The sequence below is a fragment of the Setaria viridis genome, chromosome 5 (assembly GCF_005286985.2).
Source record: "Setaria viridis chromosome 5, Setaria_viridis_v4.0, whole genome shotgun sequence".
NCBI lineage: Eukaryota > Viridiplantae > Streptophyta > Magnoliopsida > Poales > Poaceae > Setaria > Setaria viridis.
In genome coordinates, this window is record NC_048267.2 from 8459836 (window position 1) to 8477909 (window position 18074).

The 18074-nt window shown below is 48.7% G+C and overlaps 4 protein-coding genes across 4 annotated transcripts; 3 read left to right on the plus strand and 1 right to left on the minus strand.

Annotated features, from left to right (window-relative positions):
- The first annotated feature begins 534 nt into the window (after positions 1-534).
- LOC117855452 (phosphatidylinositol/phosphatidylcholine transfer protein SFH3) lies at positions 535-6063 on the plus strand. Its single transcript, XM_034737809.2, has 15 exons — positions 535-688; positions 2063-2129; positions 2397-2676; positions 2760-2859; positions 2982-3248; positions 3327-3404; positions 3517-3618; positions 3713-3762; positions 3846-3939; positions 4049-4138; positions 4264-4401; positions 4581-4689; positions 4786-5168; positions 5371-5445; positions 5703-6063. Exons 2-15 carry the CDS (start codon positions 2084-2086, stop codon positions 5718-5720), a joined length of 1830 nt encoding a protein of 609 aa, XP_034593700.1. The 5' UTR covers positions 535-688; positions 2063-2083; the 3' UTR covers positions 5721-6063.
- A 2691-nt stretch (positions 6064-8754) lies between these two features.
- Positions 8755-9694, plus strand: LOC140222943 (uncharacterized). Its single transcript, XM_072294144.1, has one exon. The coding sequence runs from the start codon at positions 8823-8825 to the stop codon at positions 9411-9413; it is 591 nt and encodes a 196-aa protein (XP_072150245.1). The 5' UTR covers positions 8755-8822; the 3' UTR covers positions 9414-9694.
- Positions 9695-12450: 2756 nt separating this feature from the next.
- LOC140222770 (uncharacterized) lies at positions 12451-13217 on the minus strand. Its single transcript, XM_072293906.1, has one exon. The coding sequence runs from the start codon at positions 13106-13108 to the stop codon at positions 12494-12496; it is 615 nt and encodes a 204-aa protein (XP_072150007.1). The 5' UTR covers positions 13109-13217; the 3' UTR covers positions 12451-12493.
- Positions 13218-13452: 235 nt separating this feature from the next.
- On the plus strand, positions 13453-14063 carry LOC140222771 (uncharacterized). Its single transcript, XM_072293907.1, has one exon. It carries the CDS (start codon positions 13453-13455, stop codon positions 14002-14004), a length of 552 nt encoding a protein of 183 aa, XP_072150008.1. The 3' UTR covers positions 14005-14063.
- The last annotated feature ends 4011 nt before the right edge of the window (positions 14064-18074 follow it).

Consider the following 18074-nt stretch of genomic DNA (forward strand, 5'->3'; position numbering starts at 1 on the left):
GAGGTTGTGGATCCTTGTAAGTTGCAACACCGGCCCACCTGATTCCCTGAGCATAATCCTGAATTAGCACGTATTGTATATTGCCACTGGGCAAAGAAGCCTTCCAAATTGCCAATACTTTTCCTAGCCGACGACCTCGCGCACGAGCAACAAAATATACCCCAACTCCACTAGAATCTCCTACGTGCAACGCAAGTGCTGGTAATACACGTTTTTTCTTTACTTATATTGTAGGGTTAGGACTAGTAATTGCTTTTCAGAATGCTTGTGCGAAGAAGTTCCAGAAATGCCGTTATGAATCGGAACAGCTTGCAGTACATGAAAAAACAAAACCAAGCGAATCCTCTGCGTGGCCTCCACGATCGGCAACACAGAAGAAAAAGGTTGCCAACATGCGGGGATGAACTTTGCCGGCCGATCGGCCTGGTCAACCCGCCGAGGCGCCGAGCACGCGCGGGGGTCAAGCCCAAGCGGGGTAATGCTACGTGCGCCGACGAACGCGTGCGCACACGTCGTGTTCTGTGTGTGTTCTGTGCGTGCCAGGGCCCCGCGTGTCAGGGGCGGTTAGCGGCGGTTGGGCGCCGGCTTCCTCGGCTGCTTATTATGCCGCCGCTCGCCTCGCCTTTGGGGGCTCCTCCTCCTTCTCCTCCTCCTCCGCGTCGTCTTCTCTCGCCCACCTCCAAAGCAGGTATGTACCGCGCCTCCCTCCCTCGCTCGCCCTCTTCTCTCCCCACCATTCCTTCCTTTCCTTGCGTCGTTCCTTCCCCACCACGTGTTCGACGAAACGCCGCAGCCGCGCGCGGAAGGTCAGAGCTCGTTTGCTGCTTTCGTGTCTGCTCCGCCGCCACGCGCGCGCTTCTCGTCCGGCGACGTAGGGAGCGGTGCTCTTGCTTGCATTGGTCGGAGTGTTGGCTACTAGCTCGTTCGAGGAATTAAGGCCGTTTCTTCTTGGCTACAGAATAATTAAGGTCCTTTGCCGCACATAATAATTAAGGTCCCTTGCTGCACATAGTTTGTTCAAACAGCTAGCTGCTGATGGCTTTCTAAATTTTAATTTTTGTCCCCGTAGCTTTTCAATTACCTTGGTATAGTCTACGAGTGATGGACCTGTCAACAAAGAATCCCGTTGTTTGGGGTTGACGCCAAGCAATTGGGAAAGGTGGTGCTTGTGTGTCCCAGTTCGGCTGTTCATAGCCACGGAGCTAGAGCTTTGCAAGAATTATTAGGTTGTCTTTTCGTTGAGGGGGACTACACCACCACTAATCTTTGAGGGAAAGCTGAGGAACATAGATACTGAAAGAATATGTGGAATAATAGATTAGATTGATTGAGAGATAGGGGTTACAATATATAAGGGTGAGGAGATCGTAGCTAGGCTTATAGAAACAGAGCCAGATACGATCTCCTCATATCTCTAAGCAATCCAAATCAGGGCCGGCTGGGCTCTAGGCCCAAGGCGCAGGGCCCTATACGCATACACCACAAATACAATCTAACAGAAAATTGCACTTCCCCTAATTCTTGCACTTCTTAAGTAAAAAAATACTTTACTCCTGTTAACAGAAAATTATTTTATTTTCTCATTATTTGGTAAGCTTATATTGCCAAAGATTTTGCTTGCTGTGTAAAAGTACATGACACTGGTTGGCGTTCAACATTGTTGTAGCTGAGTGTTTTGTTTTTTCCACTGTTTCAAAGACTATATCAGCAGTACAGGAAGCTTGATTTTTTTCTATATCATCAGAGCACATCCGTTTTCTAGATGGATATTCTGATACAAACATGATTAGGAGCACAATACTGTAATTACTACACTTTTTCGTGAAACAAGTGAAAGGTGCTGACAAGCACTGCTGCAGTCACAAAGTAAAGCTATCCCCTAAATATGAAGATCTTTGATCTTATCTTTTCGTGTTGCATTATATTGTTTTGGGCTTATCATCACCTCATTTAGGTGCATTGTCATTCAGTTTTGATTGTACTTCCCATCATAGCATTGACCTAAGCAAGCAATAATTGTCATTTAGTTTTATGTTCAGAGATCTCTTCTTTCTTTTATCAGGTACGATAGGGCGACCCAGTAATGGCAGAAGCCCTATTAGGACCTCATGAGCACCGTCTGAGCTCTGGTAAGTATTCACATAATTAAGTGCCATAAGAATTTTCTTGTTGAATGAACTGGAATATTATATCACAATATTATCTTTCTTTGTCCTAATAAAGAACTTATGATATTTCGTAATATATGAATGTGTACACTGTAAAATTTACGATTATGGCAAGTAGACTTTTCTTTTGCCAATCAAAAGCACAATCCAACGTAATTCTTAAAAGTCAAATTTTGTCCATGCAATGAAACTGTGCAGAATTGACTTCTGTCAAAACATTCTTTGCAGCCTTAGATGGACACTATGATGAGAAGAGGAAATCCAATGTGGAATACTCGGAGGATGAAAAGAAAGCAATGATCGCGTCTCTTAAGAAGAAGGCGATGAGCGCCTCACAAAAGTTGAGGCACTCCATGAAGAGGGGGAGGAAGAGTAGCAAGGTTATGTCCATCTCAATCTTGGATGAGCGCGACCCTGAGGAGGTGCAGGCTGTGGATGCCTTCCGCCAGCTTCTTGTACTTGAAGAGCTGCTACCATCGCAGCATGATGACTATCACATGATGTTGAGGTGTGTGATATAGTAATGGTGCATCCTAATGTATGATTGTATCTCAATGTGGATCAGTATTGATGAAAGTTGTGATGATAAAGGTTTTTGAAGGCAAGAAAGTTTGATATTGAGAAGGCAAAACAAATGTGGTCTGATATGCTGAAGTGGAGAAAGGAGTTTGGTGCGGATACCATTCTTGAGGTAGTTACAGCTCACAGAGTTTTATAAAACTAACATCACTTGGATTAATACTTTCCCATCAGTACTTACAGGTTAGTTCATAAATTGTTGTCACATTTTCTTTTTCTATATCTGCATCATAGGAATTTGAATTCGAAGAAGCTGATAAGGTGGCACAATGCTACCCTCAAGGTTACCATGGGGTTGATAAGGAAGGCAGGCCTGTCTACATTGAACGACTTGGACAAATTGATGTCAATAGGCTCATGCAGGTCACCACAATGGATCGCTTTGTCAAGAACCATGTCAAGGAGTTTGAGAAGAACTTTGCTGTTAAGTTCCCGGCTTGCTCAATTGCTGCGAAGCGCCATATTGATCAAAGCACAACAATTCTTGATGTGCAAGGAGTGGTATGCATCTACCAATTGTTGGAAAGTTTACTCACTGGTTGCAATATTACAGTGAGTAACCTAGAACACATTTTTCAGGGGATGAAGCAATTCAGCAAAGCTGCAAGGGAACTCATCGGCATGCTTCAGAAGATTGACGGTGACAACTATCCGGAGGTAAATCCTTTGATATATAAAATTATGAACCATATTTGCGCACACATTTTGAGCTGAATTTTGTAAACAATAATGTTCTTATCTCATCAGTAATGATTTTGTTTGGTCTCAGACGCTATGCCGGATGTTCATCATTAATGCAGGCCAGGGATTCCGTCTTCTATGGAGCACAGTGAAGAGCTTCCTTGACCCAAAGACTACTGCAAAGATTCATGTATTTTTTTTTCATGTTCTTTACAGTTTTATTCTATAGCCATGATTCTAGAGCTCAGTTAGAAGATTGTTTCATGAATTATGCATTTCTATAGGTTCTAGGTAACAAGTATCAAAGCAAGCTTCTTGAGGTGATTGATGCCAGGTAAGAATCAATGCTCTAATTTGCTTGTAAGCTACTTCTATGACACTCTTGCCAACTTAAATATACACATTTATTTTATTCAGCGAGTTGCCAGAATTTTTCGGCGGAACTTGCCAGTGCGAAGGTGGTTGCATGAAGGCTGACAAAGGCCCTTGGAAAGATCCGGAAATCATGAAGGTGAGTAATCCAATATAATGCTTTAATCTCATCCTTGTCGTCATCTTTACTACAGATAACCAAAGTCACAGGGCACTAACTCAGTATTCCTACCCACTTTTATGTGAAGATGGTTCAAAGTGGTGCTGGGCAGTGCGTCTCACTCATCTCGGAGGCTGAGGATAAAGTGATTTGTGAAGATGACATCATATATCCTAAGGTAAAAATAATATAAACATTGCCATGTTATAATAGTTGTTGATGTCTTTAGCACTATTATTTTAATACTACTATTTCTCTCTCTCTCTCTCTCTCTCTCTCTCTCTCTAATTATCTAAATTAAAGATACAAGCTTCATTCAACGGGGAGGCACAATTAGCTGGAGATGGTCAGCCCACTTTGTCAAGGAAAATTTCCCGCAGCCGAATTGAACATCCTCAGTTATCACCTGTCCATGAGGATCTTATTCCTACTTCATATCCTGTAAGACATTCTCTATCATTGATTATTCAATGACCAGCAATGACATAATTCATATCGCAATGTTTGTAGTTAAGAGTTTGCTCTAAGTTTGTTCAGCATACAAGCTTAAACCTCAATAATCGCAACACATGCTATGTATATATATGTCCTACTTCTCATTCCTCCGCAAACTTTTTCAGACCCCTGGTTCACCATATTCTTGTGATGTCCCAATGGTTGAAAAGGCCATAGATGCTATTTGCAAGAGTCAGGGAACACTACCAGATGAGAAGCTTGCCATCACCAAAGGTTAGTACCACCTTTACAACTCAAAAAAGTTCAGCAGAGTATTACTACTCATGTTTCCTCCCACTAGTAGGCTGACCAAACATTGTTCGTCATCAGCTGTTGTAAATGCCTCTAATGGATCCAACCCTCCACTCTTTGGTGGCATCATAGCACTTGTGATGAGCATTGCAACGATGCTCCGTGTGACCCGCAACATGCCTGGGAAGGTACTTGGTGCTACCATTGGTGGTGATGCTAAATCTGCTACCCTCACAAAAAGTAAATCAAAAGTCCAAGCCCGTCAGCGATCCAAGCTATCACCTGAGGCTGTGAAGGCAGCTGAAGATGTCATATCTATGAAGCGCCTCGCCGAGCTTGAGGAGAAGATCAAGGCACTCCTAACAAAATCTGCAACAATGCCTGCTGATAAGGAGGAGATGCTGCAGGCTGCTGTCACTCGCATCAGTACACTAGAAGAGGAGCTTGCAGCTACAAAGAAGGTATGATCTGCACCTTGTTGGGAAATGTAGTTGTTACCACATTGTAACCAACTAAACCAAAACTGAGTAATAGAAAAGATATTTTTGTATCTTTCTATATCAGTGAATGACCTTAAACACTTAGAAGTACATGATATTTTGCATATTTCTATTCTTTACCAATGAATCTGTTTACAAAACTACTTTGATGTGGGTTTTGTAGGCCTTGCAGAAGACTCTTGAGTGTCAAGGGGAGATCATTGCGTACATTGAGAAGAAAAAGAAGAAGAAAAGCAAGGTAACTAACTTGAGAAAAAAAATAATGAATTAAAATATGTCTAAATTAGTACATACAATTGTTGTCAGTTCTTCTTCCTCAAAAATAGTGATGTTCACTTAACCATAGTGGTATAATGCTATGATTCTAATCCAATGATTTTGCTGGAATTTGTTTCCAAATTAATCTGGATTTAAAACTATGTTCCGTCCACTACAACGAGTTACATCCCCTCATTTCATGAGATTAACATTGCCTTTTTGAAATTATGCTTGCAGCGTTTATTTCGTTGGTAGAAGTGAAACATGTTGAATTGTTCATGTCTGGGAGAAGAGCTTTTGTGTGCGATGGAAGAGAGTGAGTTGGTGTTTGCATCTACTGTGATTCTAATTGTAACATATAATGTTCTTTTATTCTTCTTTTTGTAGCATATGATGTTCTTTTATTCTTTTTTTCCCCAACATTGCTGCAAATTATTTGTCCAAGACACATATTCGTTTACCTCACCATGTGGATGTGATGCCAAATTGTCAATCCCGCCATTGCTATGGACAATTATGGATGGATGGACTGCTGAGTATATATTGCCAATATAAGTATATTAATTATAAATTTGTGAGAATATACTCTCTTTGCACATGTTGCATGCTTTATCTGTACATTTACTCTTTTTTATCCTAGAATCAATTATGTCAAACTTGTTAAAGATCAGCTACTAAAATGTTTATAATCAATGGTACTAAATTGTCTTTGAAATGGCATACATAAAGTATAACACTTTAGTATTTCTTGCCATATATAGAACAAATTTAGTCGACTTTGCATCTTGGAGGTAATGAAAAATGCAACTTGTCAAAGAATTGAGATTGTGTGCGTGTGTTTGTAGTGACGAGTGTGCGTACGTATATGTGAGCGTCTGCATCTGTCCTATGTGATTTGCAAAAAAAGAATTGAGATTATGCTGTTTTGAAACCTTGTCACACCTAGTTTTAAGGATAAATAGAACTCGGTCTTTATGCACTTCTTATGACATCAGGATTTATATGCACTTCTTATGACATCGGGATTTAAAGACAAACCGAACGTTAACTTTATGGATGGCCAAGATCATTTTTTATGCATACATTGCCTTGATTAGTGAACAACAAAACAATCTTCATTACATAGCATAGAATTGATTACAAAATGATTTGAGGGTCTTAAAGAAAAAGAATTACATTTTGTTAAACTATCGCAACAGAGTAGGCACTAATTTTCATATGAAGTCAACGGAGGGCATGCCATCCTAGAACTCAAGTCTTCTCGGACCTCACTATCTTCTTATCTTCTTAAGCAGCATCATGAAGATTAGAACATCTCGAGACGTGCATTCTAGAAGTCTGAGAAAATTATGACATGAGGGCTTATGCGTAAGGATAGCTTTCTTTGGTGTATTGCAAGATCATATTTTAGTTGGCCAAATTTTTACTAAGCACCTAAAAAATTTAGTATTATAAGATCTCCCATACCATTAATACCATAACTACTTTAATGTTTACCAAAAAGAACAACTCCCAAACCAACTAACCATGTAGGGTTGTCCAGGTCGCTCTTATCCGTGCTGTTATAACAACTCTTAACACTCTATAAAAGTTATACAACTTTACCCACGAGTCATGATATTTGTCACAAGGATTTCTTTTTGATGTTGTGAGCCCCTTCACAATACGTCGATGAGATGTGTTGGCATGAAATCATTACAAAACCTTTACACAGGTCAACCGGCATGTATAAACCATATGTATACCATCATTGAGCCTACCAGACTCTCGGGGTCTGCCATCTAAAGCCCAAACAGCCTAAAACAGTCCGCTTGGTTACCCTACTTAATCAGTCAAAATCATAGCCCATCTAGTTCTCGTGATCGTATGGATAATTTCTGAGTAACTTTCCATCATAAAATTAGAGGTTGCTACATAGTCCCTACATAAGTTTTATATGTCAGCATTTACATAAGCTGTTACTCACTATCTGCAAAAGGAAGGTTATCTCTTAGTCTGTAAATAAGATAGGGTACAGGCCGCATCACAGTGGTCCTTAAAGTAATTGGGCCTTTCACCTAGTCCAGCAGCACTTCCACGTCACCCTTTCAACGGATAGAATCCTGACTGTGGCCTCCCGATTCAATCAATGGTTAAAAAACACTCCAGGCGGGATCGGTAAATGAAATACCGACCACCCCGAGCCTCCATCCGTGCGCTCTCGCTATCGTCGTGCTTGCGCGCTTGGCATCCCGCGTTCGTGACATCACAATTCACAACTCGCATGCGCCCTTTACCACTTGCCTCCACTGGCCTACGACAACCAACATCTCCTATCGATCCCATCGCCATCGTCTTGCTCGCGGCCGACACCACCGGAACAACACCGCCAAAAGCGCCAAGCCCCGTCGTGGGCATTTCCTCCGCTAGCAACTTAGCCACTTCGAGGTGTTCCAGAACCCTGGGGTCAGCCATCGCCTCTTGGAGTTGGAGTTGGAAGGCCTCAACGATGCATGCTAGGCTTATCATGCGGACCCGTTAGCAACGCTTCAACAGGTCAATCTCCGATAGCAACTACTGGAACCGCTCTTTCCTACGACCAATCTCAGCACCGCATGCACTTTCTCCTCCCTCCCATTCTCATTTTAAAACAAAAAATATATATATGAAAGAGTTTTATATCAAAGATCAGAAAACGAAACTTGGGAAAAAAATAAAAAAACCATTCACGAGCAAAAATTTGAAACAAAAAATATGGAAATTAAAAAAAGCCCAAGACAAATTTGAAAGAAAAATTGGAAGAATTTTTTTTAAAAAAAAATGAGAAATTAACAATCAGGAACAAAATTTCGAAACAACATTTCAAAAAAAACCTCAGACACAGAAGATTGAAATAAAAAAATTCCAAAATAAAATTTGAAAGCAATTAACAGGAATGTAAATTCCCAAAACAAGAAAGTTAAAAATCTAAAAATTCTCAAAACAGAAAGTTAGAACAATTTTTTTTTTAAAAAAAAGAGTGAGGCTCCAAGCACACTTGGCAGTGGGGCCATCATGCCGCTACCTCATGGCTGGCATGGCGGTAGGCTCCACCGGAACTTAGATCCGCCTAAGAGGAAAAAGTTTAAGAAAAAGTGAAGGGAAAAAAAGGAAGGAGAAAATGATGTGCGTCATGGAAGATCACGCAGTAATGACGTTGTCACATGTGGACCCCACACGCGGGAGAGCAAGTCGGCCGTGAGCAAGTGAGATATCACCCGTTCTACACGTAACGGATGACGGTAGAACTAGCTTTCCTCTGAAGCCGCATTTCTCTCCGCACCCTCCCATAAATTCCGTGCCACTCTTCTTGTCCAATTCTCCACCCACACCGGCGCAATGGAGCACTGGAGGGAGCTGGCGCGGACGGTGCCGGGAACCCTCGTGCTCGTCATCGACAGCATCACGACCGGATTGCTCTCGCTCTTCGACCGTGCCCACGGCAAGCTCCAGCAGGTCATCAACATGGTGCTCAGTCTCCGGAGGGGCCTAACGGTGCACCCCAGACCTAGTGCCGAGCAGTGCCCCAGCGAGGACCTCGAGGAGGCCTGCCGCGAGCTCGATCGCCTAGGCACGCTCCACACCGCGGCCGGGCACCTCTTCGTCCTCTGCTGCGCGTACCTCAGCCTCTGGGGTTGCCCGCTGTGGCAGACCTGGGAAGGCCGCCGCACCGCCGCGATCGACCACGCCGCCGAGGCGCGGCGGTGGCTGCGCTCCGCCGCCGCGCATGCCCGGGCGGCGAGCGCCGCCGACCGCATGGCCGACTCGTTTCGTCGCCCGTCGCCTGGCTGGGACGCGTGGGTCCTCGCGTCCCTCAAGCACGCGCGCTGCACCATCTGGATGGAGATGATGGCGCAGTCCGAGGTGCGCCGGATGCGCCACGCTGTTATCCTGGAGTTCTTCGACGCGTGGATGATTCTGAATCAATGAATCTCAATAAGTCTCTGTTCGTTCCTGCAGACTGCTTTGCAGATCCATCTATCAGTTAATGTTGCTGAGCAGCTGGGCTCGCTGTGCTGTGAGCTCCTGGCTAGTGTGTGTGTCAGTGAACATGTGGTCAGTTGGTCAGGTGTTGATCTGATGGCATGGCATCACGCACTGCCTGATTCTTCCCTGAAATGCTACTGTCAACCTGTGTGAATTACACTGAATGTCTGAATGCCTGAAATGTCTGTTTACAAATGGAATCTATCTTCTGAGTGGTACTGAAATTTGTTGTCTCTAGCTCCTGGGAATCACATTCCTGTACTACAGCCACAATCTCCTGTGAATTGGTGTGGTTACTGATTACTTCGTGACGTTCCATGCTCCTCCAGCATAATCTTATGCCGCCTGATCATTAGTTGTGTCATCTGACAGAGGTGCTGTACTGTTGTTGGTTAGGTGTTACAGTCGCACGCTGAGCAATTGAAGCACAGTACTCTGTATTCTGATTTCTGAATACTGCATGTCTGAATTTTCTGAATCTTGACAAGCAAGGGCCCAGGATACTTGTGTGTCCAAGTCCAAGTACACATACGTTGCATCTAAAGGCACACAGGCCCAGCGGCAAGCCTGGTGCAGCCGCACAACATTGCCTGAGCGCTGCTTTTCGCATACCCCGCGCCCTTCCTTCCGTCTGCCGCCGTTCGGGTCGTCTGTCCGTGAAGCCCAGCGGCCAGCGCTCGTCAGTCTGACCGTCTGTCGTCGTCCGCTCCAGCAACCAAAGCTCGTCCGCTCCGCACTTGGATCTGGTGATTAGCAGCAGTAAGCTGTACTATGTCACATCGGATGTTCGGATGTTAATTAAGAGGACTAAACATGAGTTAATTACAAAACTAATTGTAGAACTCCTAGGCTAAATTGTGAGACGAATCTATTAAACCTAATTAATCTATCATTAGTGAATGGTTACTGTAGCACCACATTGTCAAATCATGAACTAATTTGGCTTAATAGATTCATCTCGTGATTTAGCCTAGGGGGTTGTGCAATTAGTTTTGTAATTAATCTATATTTAATACTCCTAATTAGTGTCAAACATTCGATGTGACAGGGGTTAAAATTTAGCCTAGTGGAGCCAAACACCCCTGAGAACTCCAACATCCCATCGGCCAGTTAATCTATTATTGTTACTTCTTTGCTTAGCAGGTTTCTATGTTAAATTTCTAGGATTTTAACTTTCTAATTCTAATATATATGCTCCTTCTTCGTTTCAAAAAAAAAGATATATATATATGCTCCTTCATAATTTGGGTGTTAATTTTTCAAAATTACAAATGAAAAGGAAATATTTTAATCTGAAGGGCCTATTGTTTCCCGCTTGCCCAAAGGCCATCAAAATCATAGAGCCGGCCCTGAGAACACGAAACAACATAGGTCATACATGTTCATCTCGATCAAGCAAACGGAGCCCTACAGGCATCTCAGTTCACGCCGCCTAACACATGCACCATCCAGTGACCTGCGGGCGGTGTTGGCGAGCGTGGCGCTCACTCCGGCGAGAAGCTGCGTGGCCTGGAGGTTGACGTGGGCGGCGAGGAGCTCGGTGCCGACAAAGCTGTCGACGGCGGGGAGACCCTGGTGTTCCAGCAGGATTTTTAGGCCGTGCACAGGCGCTCTCAGCACCGCCCCAGGGAGCCGCACGTGTCCCCGGCGCAAACTCTGGCTGTCTGGAGCAGGCCCAGGGCAAGCCGCACGTAGCGGTAGCCGTCGGGGATCTGGTCGACGGAAGCCAGAGGCGCCGTCGGGTTGGCCGCGGCGCGCGAGGAGATCGGCCTCGTCCATGGCCGACGCGGCGAAGGCGAGCTCGGTGGACGCGTCGATCGAGCGCGGGTGCGCCCGCCCTCCGCGTCGGCGACGAGCATTGGCGATTCGAGGCCCGCCGCCGCCTCAACCAGCTGCCCGCCGGCGCGGACGCGGAGTTGTGTGACAGCGCAGCGAGCTCTGAAATAGCCACCGTGGCGGGGTGGAACCCACGGCCGTAACTGAAATTGGAATAAATTGGAATGACTTGTGGTAGAAATTCCCATTTCTCGCACACGCCCATCCCATAATCCTCCCCTTCTTCTCCAGTTTTCACCCACACGGCCACACGCCCACACCGGCACACGCTCGAGCTCGGCGCGCGGCAATGGAGGAGTGGTGGAGGGGGCGGGCGCGGACGGTGCTGGGATAGGTTGGATGGGTCGCCCCCGAGTCGCTCCTGAGAGCGACGCGGGGGTCCGGGGCGCTTCGCGAACTTGCACCTGTGGAACAAACTCCTACCTATGATTGTCAATTGTTAATTTGGTGCCACCGTATTGCGCAGCATTGCCTGATTCTTAACTGAAAATGTTACCATCGACTTGTGTGAAATACTGAAATGTCTGTTTCTGAATGGAATTCATTTTCTGAATGGTGCTGGTCTGCTGGATTCTGGTATTTTCTGTTCATCCAGGGAAAGGTACTAGATTCTGGTCTTACCCTGGCACTCATTTTCTGGGGGGGAAAAAAACTAGTGTCCACATGCTGGTAGTAATGCAAATTAATTCTTGATCCGTTAGGAACAGCATGTCTTCTTCAACAACTTCACCCAATGTGATGCGGTTGATTAGGTTCTGAATGTGTTTTGAACACTGTGATGGTCGATATGCATATTTGATGTGCTCTGAATCAACGTTTTCTGATGATCAACGCACAACAATGGAATGATCAATCAAGTTCCACAATGCCCAAGTTTCAACCGAAATCTAAACTGGTCGAAAGTGAACACAAACCACACAGCATCAGCAAACAGTTCAGATGCCAAATTCAGTAGGCAAATCAAGTAACTGGAGAAGGTACAGACATGCATCGCCAAATTGATCAAGATTCAACTACACTTTCGATCCCATATTCCACCGAAATGACAGACCAACTAATCACTAATTCACATGTTCATCTACAAGAACAAGCTTTCGCACTAGTAGCCTCTTGCGGCAAACAGCTGATGGGTAAAATCTGGGGAAACCAACATCCATCCTGGCCTGCAGGGACGAACAGAGGGGCTTTCATCCATTCAGAACCATGCGGGCGGCGACGTACTCCAGGATAACAGCGTTGCGCATCAGGAGCACCATGTCCCGCGCCGTGGAGACCTCAAAGACGGTGCGGCGCATGAAACTCTGGGCCTCCGATACCCACGCGACCCAGGCCGGTGACCGGTAAGGGAGCGATATGGCCATGGCCATGGCGTCCGCCGCCGCCTGGTAACTCGCGGCGGCGTTGCGCAGCCTCTGCAGCGCCCCCTCCGCCCACTGGATGGCGTTGGCGTGGTGGCCTTCCCAAGGCTGCCACAGCGGGTCGCCCTGGAGGAGACCGTGGCGCGCGCGGTAGAGGGCGACGATGTGGCCGGCCATGGCGTGCTCCCACCTGAGGGCTTCGAACTGAAGGCGGGCGCGCTCGGTGAGGTACATGGGGCTGTATCCGTTGGGCGGTGGCATGGGGATGGCGCTGACCTCGAGCATCGTGGCGCCCATCTGAATCCTGCGCAAGACGTAGGCCTGCGTGGCGAGCTTCATGACAGCGGCGTTGACGAGCCAGAGGAAGTCGGCGGCCCTCGTGCCGCAAACGAAGAACACGAGGGTGCTCTCCACCCTGTACGCCAGCACCCTCCACTCCTCCATCGCCGCCGCCGCGCCGCTCTCTCTCTCTCTCCCCGCTTGGCTGGGTTGCGCGAGCGTTTCTGCTGTGCCGGTGTAGATGTGGAAGGAAGGAGAGGAGGAAATTTATAGGGCGAGGCTTTTACAGCATCTCGTCCGAGGACGGCAAGAATTTACCGACAAACAAAGTGACCCCCATCATTTCTACTCCGGGGTGAGGTGAATAGTCCGTTGCGGCTGTGGGGTCCACGCCGCCGCCAGGGTGGCTATTTCAGAGCACGCCGCTGCGACACGACGTCTACCAGAAGCAAAACAATCATCAACCACCCCTTCGGTCGAACAGCCACCGAGACTCGAGAAGTAGAGAGATGGCGGCGGCGCCATGGACGGTGCGAGTCCGGAAGCGGGCGGTCGAGGCGGAGCGTCGCAGCCGCCACGCCCGTGGGATGCTCCGCGACGCGGTGCCGCTCCTCGCGTCGCCGATGCACGTCGCCGACGTTCCGGGGGCGCGCGCGGGGGCCCAGTCCGTGCTCGCCGCGCTCGACGACGCGCACAGCGGCCTCGCCTTCACCGCGGCCACGACGGCGGCGGCCGAGCTCCTCGCGCTCCGCGGCGCCGCGGCCGACCCGACGGCCCCGCTGCCCTCCGTCGACTACATCCCCGACGCCCACCCGAACGAACGGGCCGCTCTGGGCTTGCTCCGGGAAGCCAGGGTCAACGCCGAGGCCGCGTACGACAACGTCGGGTGGTGCTGCGAACGCCTGATGACGGCCTGCAACCTGCTGGAGCACCCGGGCCTCCCCGGCGTGGACGGCCTCGTCGACGCCGAGCGTGCCGCCGCCCACGGTTACCTCGTGGTCGCGGAGGATCTCGCGAGGGTGAGCGCCACGAACGCCCACGCCGCCCTCCTCTTCTTGTAGTTTGCCTGTGTTCCTGAATGTTCATGGGGATCTTGCGTACTAGGTTTTTCTGCTTTTTTTTTTTTCTCTTAATTCAATGATTGGTTCTCCGTTGGCGAATGCATGCCTTCACTGTTGATCTATTTGAGTTGTTCTGACCGGATTACTAGTCCCATCAGGTGAAATTGTACAAACCATGCAGGAATTAACGCTGTTGGTTTTTCCTCGTGTTAACTGGATGCAGTTGTATGTTGGTGTTAACCGGATTACTAGTTCCATCAGGTGCAATTTTGGTTCGCCCTGTTCGTTCATCTCTGAGCTGTCGTAGCTTGACTTCTACCACAAAATTAGACTGAGATGATGACTAGTCCCATCAGGTGCAATCTGTCTAAGTTGGATACTTAGATTCTATAGTTAAGGAAATTAAATGAGCGTCTAGTCCAGAATTAGACTGTTTTTGTTTCTAGCTGTGGTGCACAAGGGAATCAGATCACCAGAATACCGTTAATCTTTCATTTGCGTGCATGAGTCCCAGAAATGGGACCAACTCAGCTTATTTCTGATAATGCAGTCAGCTGCAGAACTAGTTGCATCCCTAGTGAGATGATGACTAGAATTAACCTCCCAGCCATTGCAATGTTCAGGTGGACGCATTTCTGACCTGGTTGTGTGACCTTAGCAAATTTGAACGGGGTGAAATATGGTGATTTCGCATTCCGACTGAGAATATTGCGTTCTGACAATATTCAGAAACTGACACCATTCAGTTTCTGAATTCTGGCGCGTGCTGCTCTAGCAGCATGTTGTTTGCTGATGATGATGTGTGGTTTGCGGCATTACCTTTCGATCAGTTTACAGAGAACGAACATTTAACTGATACGCCATCAAGAAAACGAATTTGCTAGCAGCAACAAGATCATGTCGGACTTACTTAATGGCTGATGGTACAGAATTCAGTGAGTTGAGCACCCTTTAACAGAAATGTGCTGCGAACAGGTAGAATAGCAAGTTCTGGTCATTCCCAGTTTCCCAAACATGCTGAGCATCCTACTGTATTCCCGCTATGTTTATCTCCATTGATCCTTTTGCTCATGCAGCGTTGTATTACCAAACTCAGTAGCACCGATGGTTTCCTTGCTGAAGTCCGAGACTGTCCTCACCGATGTTTTCCTCGGCAAGAAGGCTGCTCCCGGCGATGCTTGAAGCCTATCAGCTTATACTCTTGCGGCTGTTATGAAACATGGAGATTGATTAGATTGAGCTGTCTAGCTTAATTTAGTTGGCCTTTTTGTCATGCTTGTATTACTACTGCGGCAGCATCGTTTGGCTGTTCTGAACTTCCGATGCTTGTAGAGTTGGTGTAGCTGCTTATTAGCAGTATTGCTGGTCTGCTGCTAGTTGTTCGATCAGTATTCCCATCCTACGAACTTCCAGCACGCATCTTTCAGTTTGTTCAGTCTTGCATCTGCGAACAGACATTTGAAGCAACATTTCAGATGGCACGGCGGGTCGTCCCCCCAGCAGCATGCCGTGGCGCGGCGCGCGAATGGCGAGTACGTGGCCGGCGGCGGCGTGGGCGCAGGTGGCGATCTCGCGGCGAGAGGTCTCCATCCACGACCTGGGGCTGCGCTGCGGCTCGCTCTCACCAAGCTCCCGGCCGCCAGAGCATGCGCGCCGTGAACACAGGTGCCTGCCGTCGGGGCGCTCGATGCCGCGATGCCGTAGGCAGAGCCACCTAGGAGGTGGACGCGCTGGTCGCCGGCGCTGGCGTCAGCAAAGACAGGCACGAACTGGATTGCATTCGATCTAACCCAGGGTCATCCTCTCGAGGAAGGCAATGCCGGGAAAGTTCGCGAGAGATTTGTGGCGATGCGGTTGCCGGAGGGGCCGCCACCGTTGGCTGCGCGACGCCCGCCGCCGTGTCGCCTGCTTTGACACTTTATAGATTGGTCCTTATCTATATCTGCTAGTGTTCAAACTGCCCCCTAATCTGGATCGCGATTATTAATGGCGATCCAATATTTTTCAAAATTACCCCTAGTTTGGATCGCGGTTAATAGTCGCGATCCAATATTTTGCATATGGACCCTCGTAAGTTTATAAATAGACCCTCATCTGGCTTGTTGTTCCCCCTGCCTCTCGGCGATCCGGCTGCGATGTACGCGGCGTTGCGAGACGGATTCCCTCCGCTATTTCTTCAACCTCGGCAAGCTCCGGTTCGCGAATGGTGGCCACGTCTTTGTCCTCTGCGCCGCGGCACGCCGCACGCGCCTCGACCTCCGGCGACCCGCCGTGGCAGAACTCTGGGAAGGCCTCACCGTGGCGCCGCCCTCGACCACGCGGAAGCGGAGGCGCTGCAGAGGTGCCGAGCGCAGCCTCGCGTTCCCGGGCGAGCTTGGACGCCGCGCGCGGCCAAGTCGTTTCCTCGTGGTCTCCAAGACTGAACCTCGCGCGCCGCGCCATCTCTGGGGCTCTTGGCGCGGTGCTCTGTGCTCTGTGCTCACGGTGCGCCGGATGAGCCACGCCGTTGCCTGGGAGCATACGATTCTGAATCACCAAGGGCCCAGGGGTGTTCATCTCTGCAGGTCTGCAGCTCAAGATCCGATCGATGTTGCAGCTAATTGCTAGGATTGCCGTTTTATGCTTAGCACTCTCGCGACAGTCTCGTTTGTTCATGAACACATGCATGTCATTAACTGAGATCAAAGCACCTTTGATCAATTTGATGCTGCGTCTCTCTTCTCGATCCTTAACACATGATTTTGGTACTGAATATTGCTTTCTGACAATATTCAGAAACCGACACCATTCAGTTTCTGAATTCTGGCGCGTGCTGCTCTAGCAGCAAGTTGTTTGCTGATGATGTGTGCTTTGCGCCATTACCTTCCGATCAGTTTACAAAGAACAAGCATTTTACTGATACGCCATCAAGATTATCTGGGACTTCATGGCTGAATGCTACAGAATTCAGTGAGTTGAGCGACCCAGTACTTTGACTCGTGCAGCAAGACTAGAACCGGCAGACACAGCAGGCTGCCGCACTGAACTTGAGTGTTCCATCCATAGGCGCAGGAGTACACAGGACACAGGCCTACGAACTACTCAGTTCCTCAACAGGCAGAGAGACTCTCGCCGGCTCGCCGCGATCTCATCTGCCCAGCGACATTATCCGATTCACCTGGGGACCGGCGGGGCCTTGAAAGTTATTCACCAGGGCGTCCCGTGTTCCGCGCCGCCGGCTGCCGCTTCGAGACGCGGCGGCGTGCGTAGGCGCACCTCCAGCCTCCGCAACTACCTCGTCGCCGTGACCGACAGCGTCGGCGCGGTGCCAAGTCATGGACACCGGTGACGGTGAGCGGAGGGCAGCCCGACCTCTGTAGTGCGACCTCGCCACCATCCGGCTGATGGGTAGTAGCCACGGCCCACGGGGATGGGGCGGTGCTCTCGCGAGGCGCCAGGCCTGGCAGGAGCCGCAGGATGCCGGAAGCAGACGAGCGGCCGCAAGGGGTGGACGGACCCCTTGGTCTCTGGATGCCGTCAGATCGGACGTGGACGGCCCGGATTCGTAAGGATAGCCCTCTGACTAGGTCGTTTCCTGCCTCGACGCTGCGACGCGCTGCTGGAGAACGCCGGCAGTCTCGCCGCCGGCTTCAGGGGCATCGGCGGCGCCGGCGGCGGCAGGCGATTCCAACAAGGCCGCTGCTCGTTCGGTGCTTACGACCTCCCGGCCGGCATTTCGAGCGACCGTCTCGTCGATGTCGCTGAGGAAATCGAGCAGCGCCGAGTGCTAGGGGCCGAACGCGCGCAGCTGAGGCATATGTCTGCGTTGTTCACCCGGCGGGTTGCAGAAACTCGAGCCGAGCAGGATCATGTCCGTCGACGCGTACCACGCCCCAGATAGGTCTCCAAGACTGAAAGCAGTGTGATCTGTAGGAGATACTTCTGACTTCTGAGCAACGTGCAGAAGAAGATAAGGACCCTGACGAGTTGGTTCCTCTCTGAAGAAGCTGCGGCTCGCTCTCACCAAGCTCCAGGACGCCAGAGCGTGCGCGCCTTGAACAGGCTCAACGCCATGAACCCAGGTGGCCTGA

What these genes read in the sequence shown, in the direction of transcription:
- LOC140222771 (XM_072293907.1), top strand. Translation starts at nt 13,453, where the DNA reads ATGGCGGCGGCGCCATGGACGGTGCGAGTCCGGAAGCGGGCGGTCGAG.
- LOC117855452 (XM_034737809.2), top strand. Translation starts at nt 2,084, where the DNA reads ATGGCAGAAGCCCTATTAGGACCTCATGAGCACCGTCTGAGCTCTG. An exon ending in TTATTCCTACTTCATATCCT is followed by an intron (nt 4,402 to 4,580) that starts GTAAGACATTCT and finishes AAACTTTTTCAG; the next exon opens with ACCCCTGGTTCACCATATTC. An exon ending in GAAGCTTGCCATCACCAAAG is followed by an intron (nt 4,690 to 4,785) that starts GTTAGTACCACC and finishes GTTCGTCATCAG; the next exon opens with CTGTTGTAAATGCCTCTAAT.
- LOC140222770 (XM_072293906.1), bottom strand. Translation starts at nt 13,108, where the DNA reads ATGGAGGAGTGGAGGGTGCTGGCGTACAGGGTGGAGAGCACCCTCGTG.
- LOC140222943 (XM_072294144.1), top strand. Translation starts at nt 8,823, where the DNA reads ATGGAGCACTGGAGGGAGCTGGCGCGGACGGTGCCGGGAACCCTCGTG.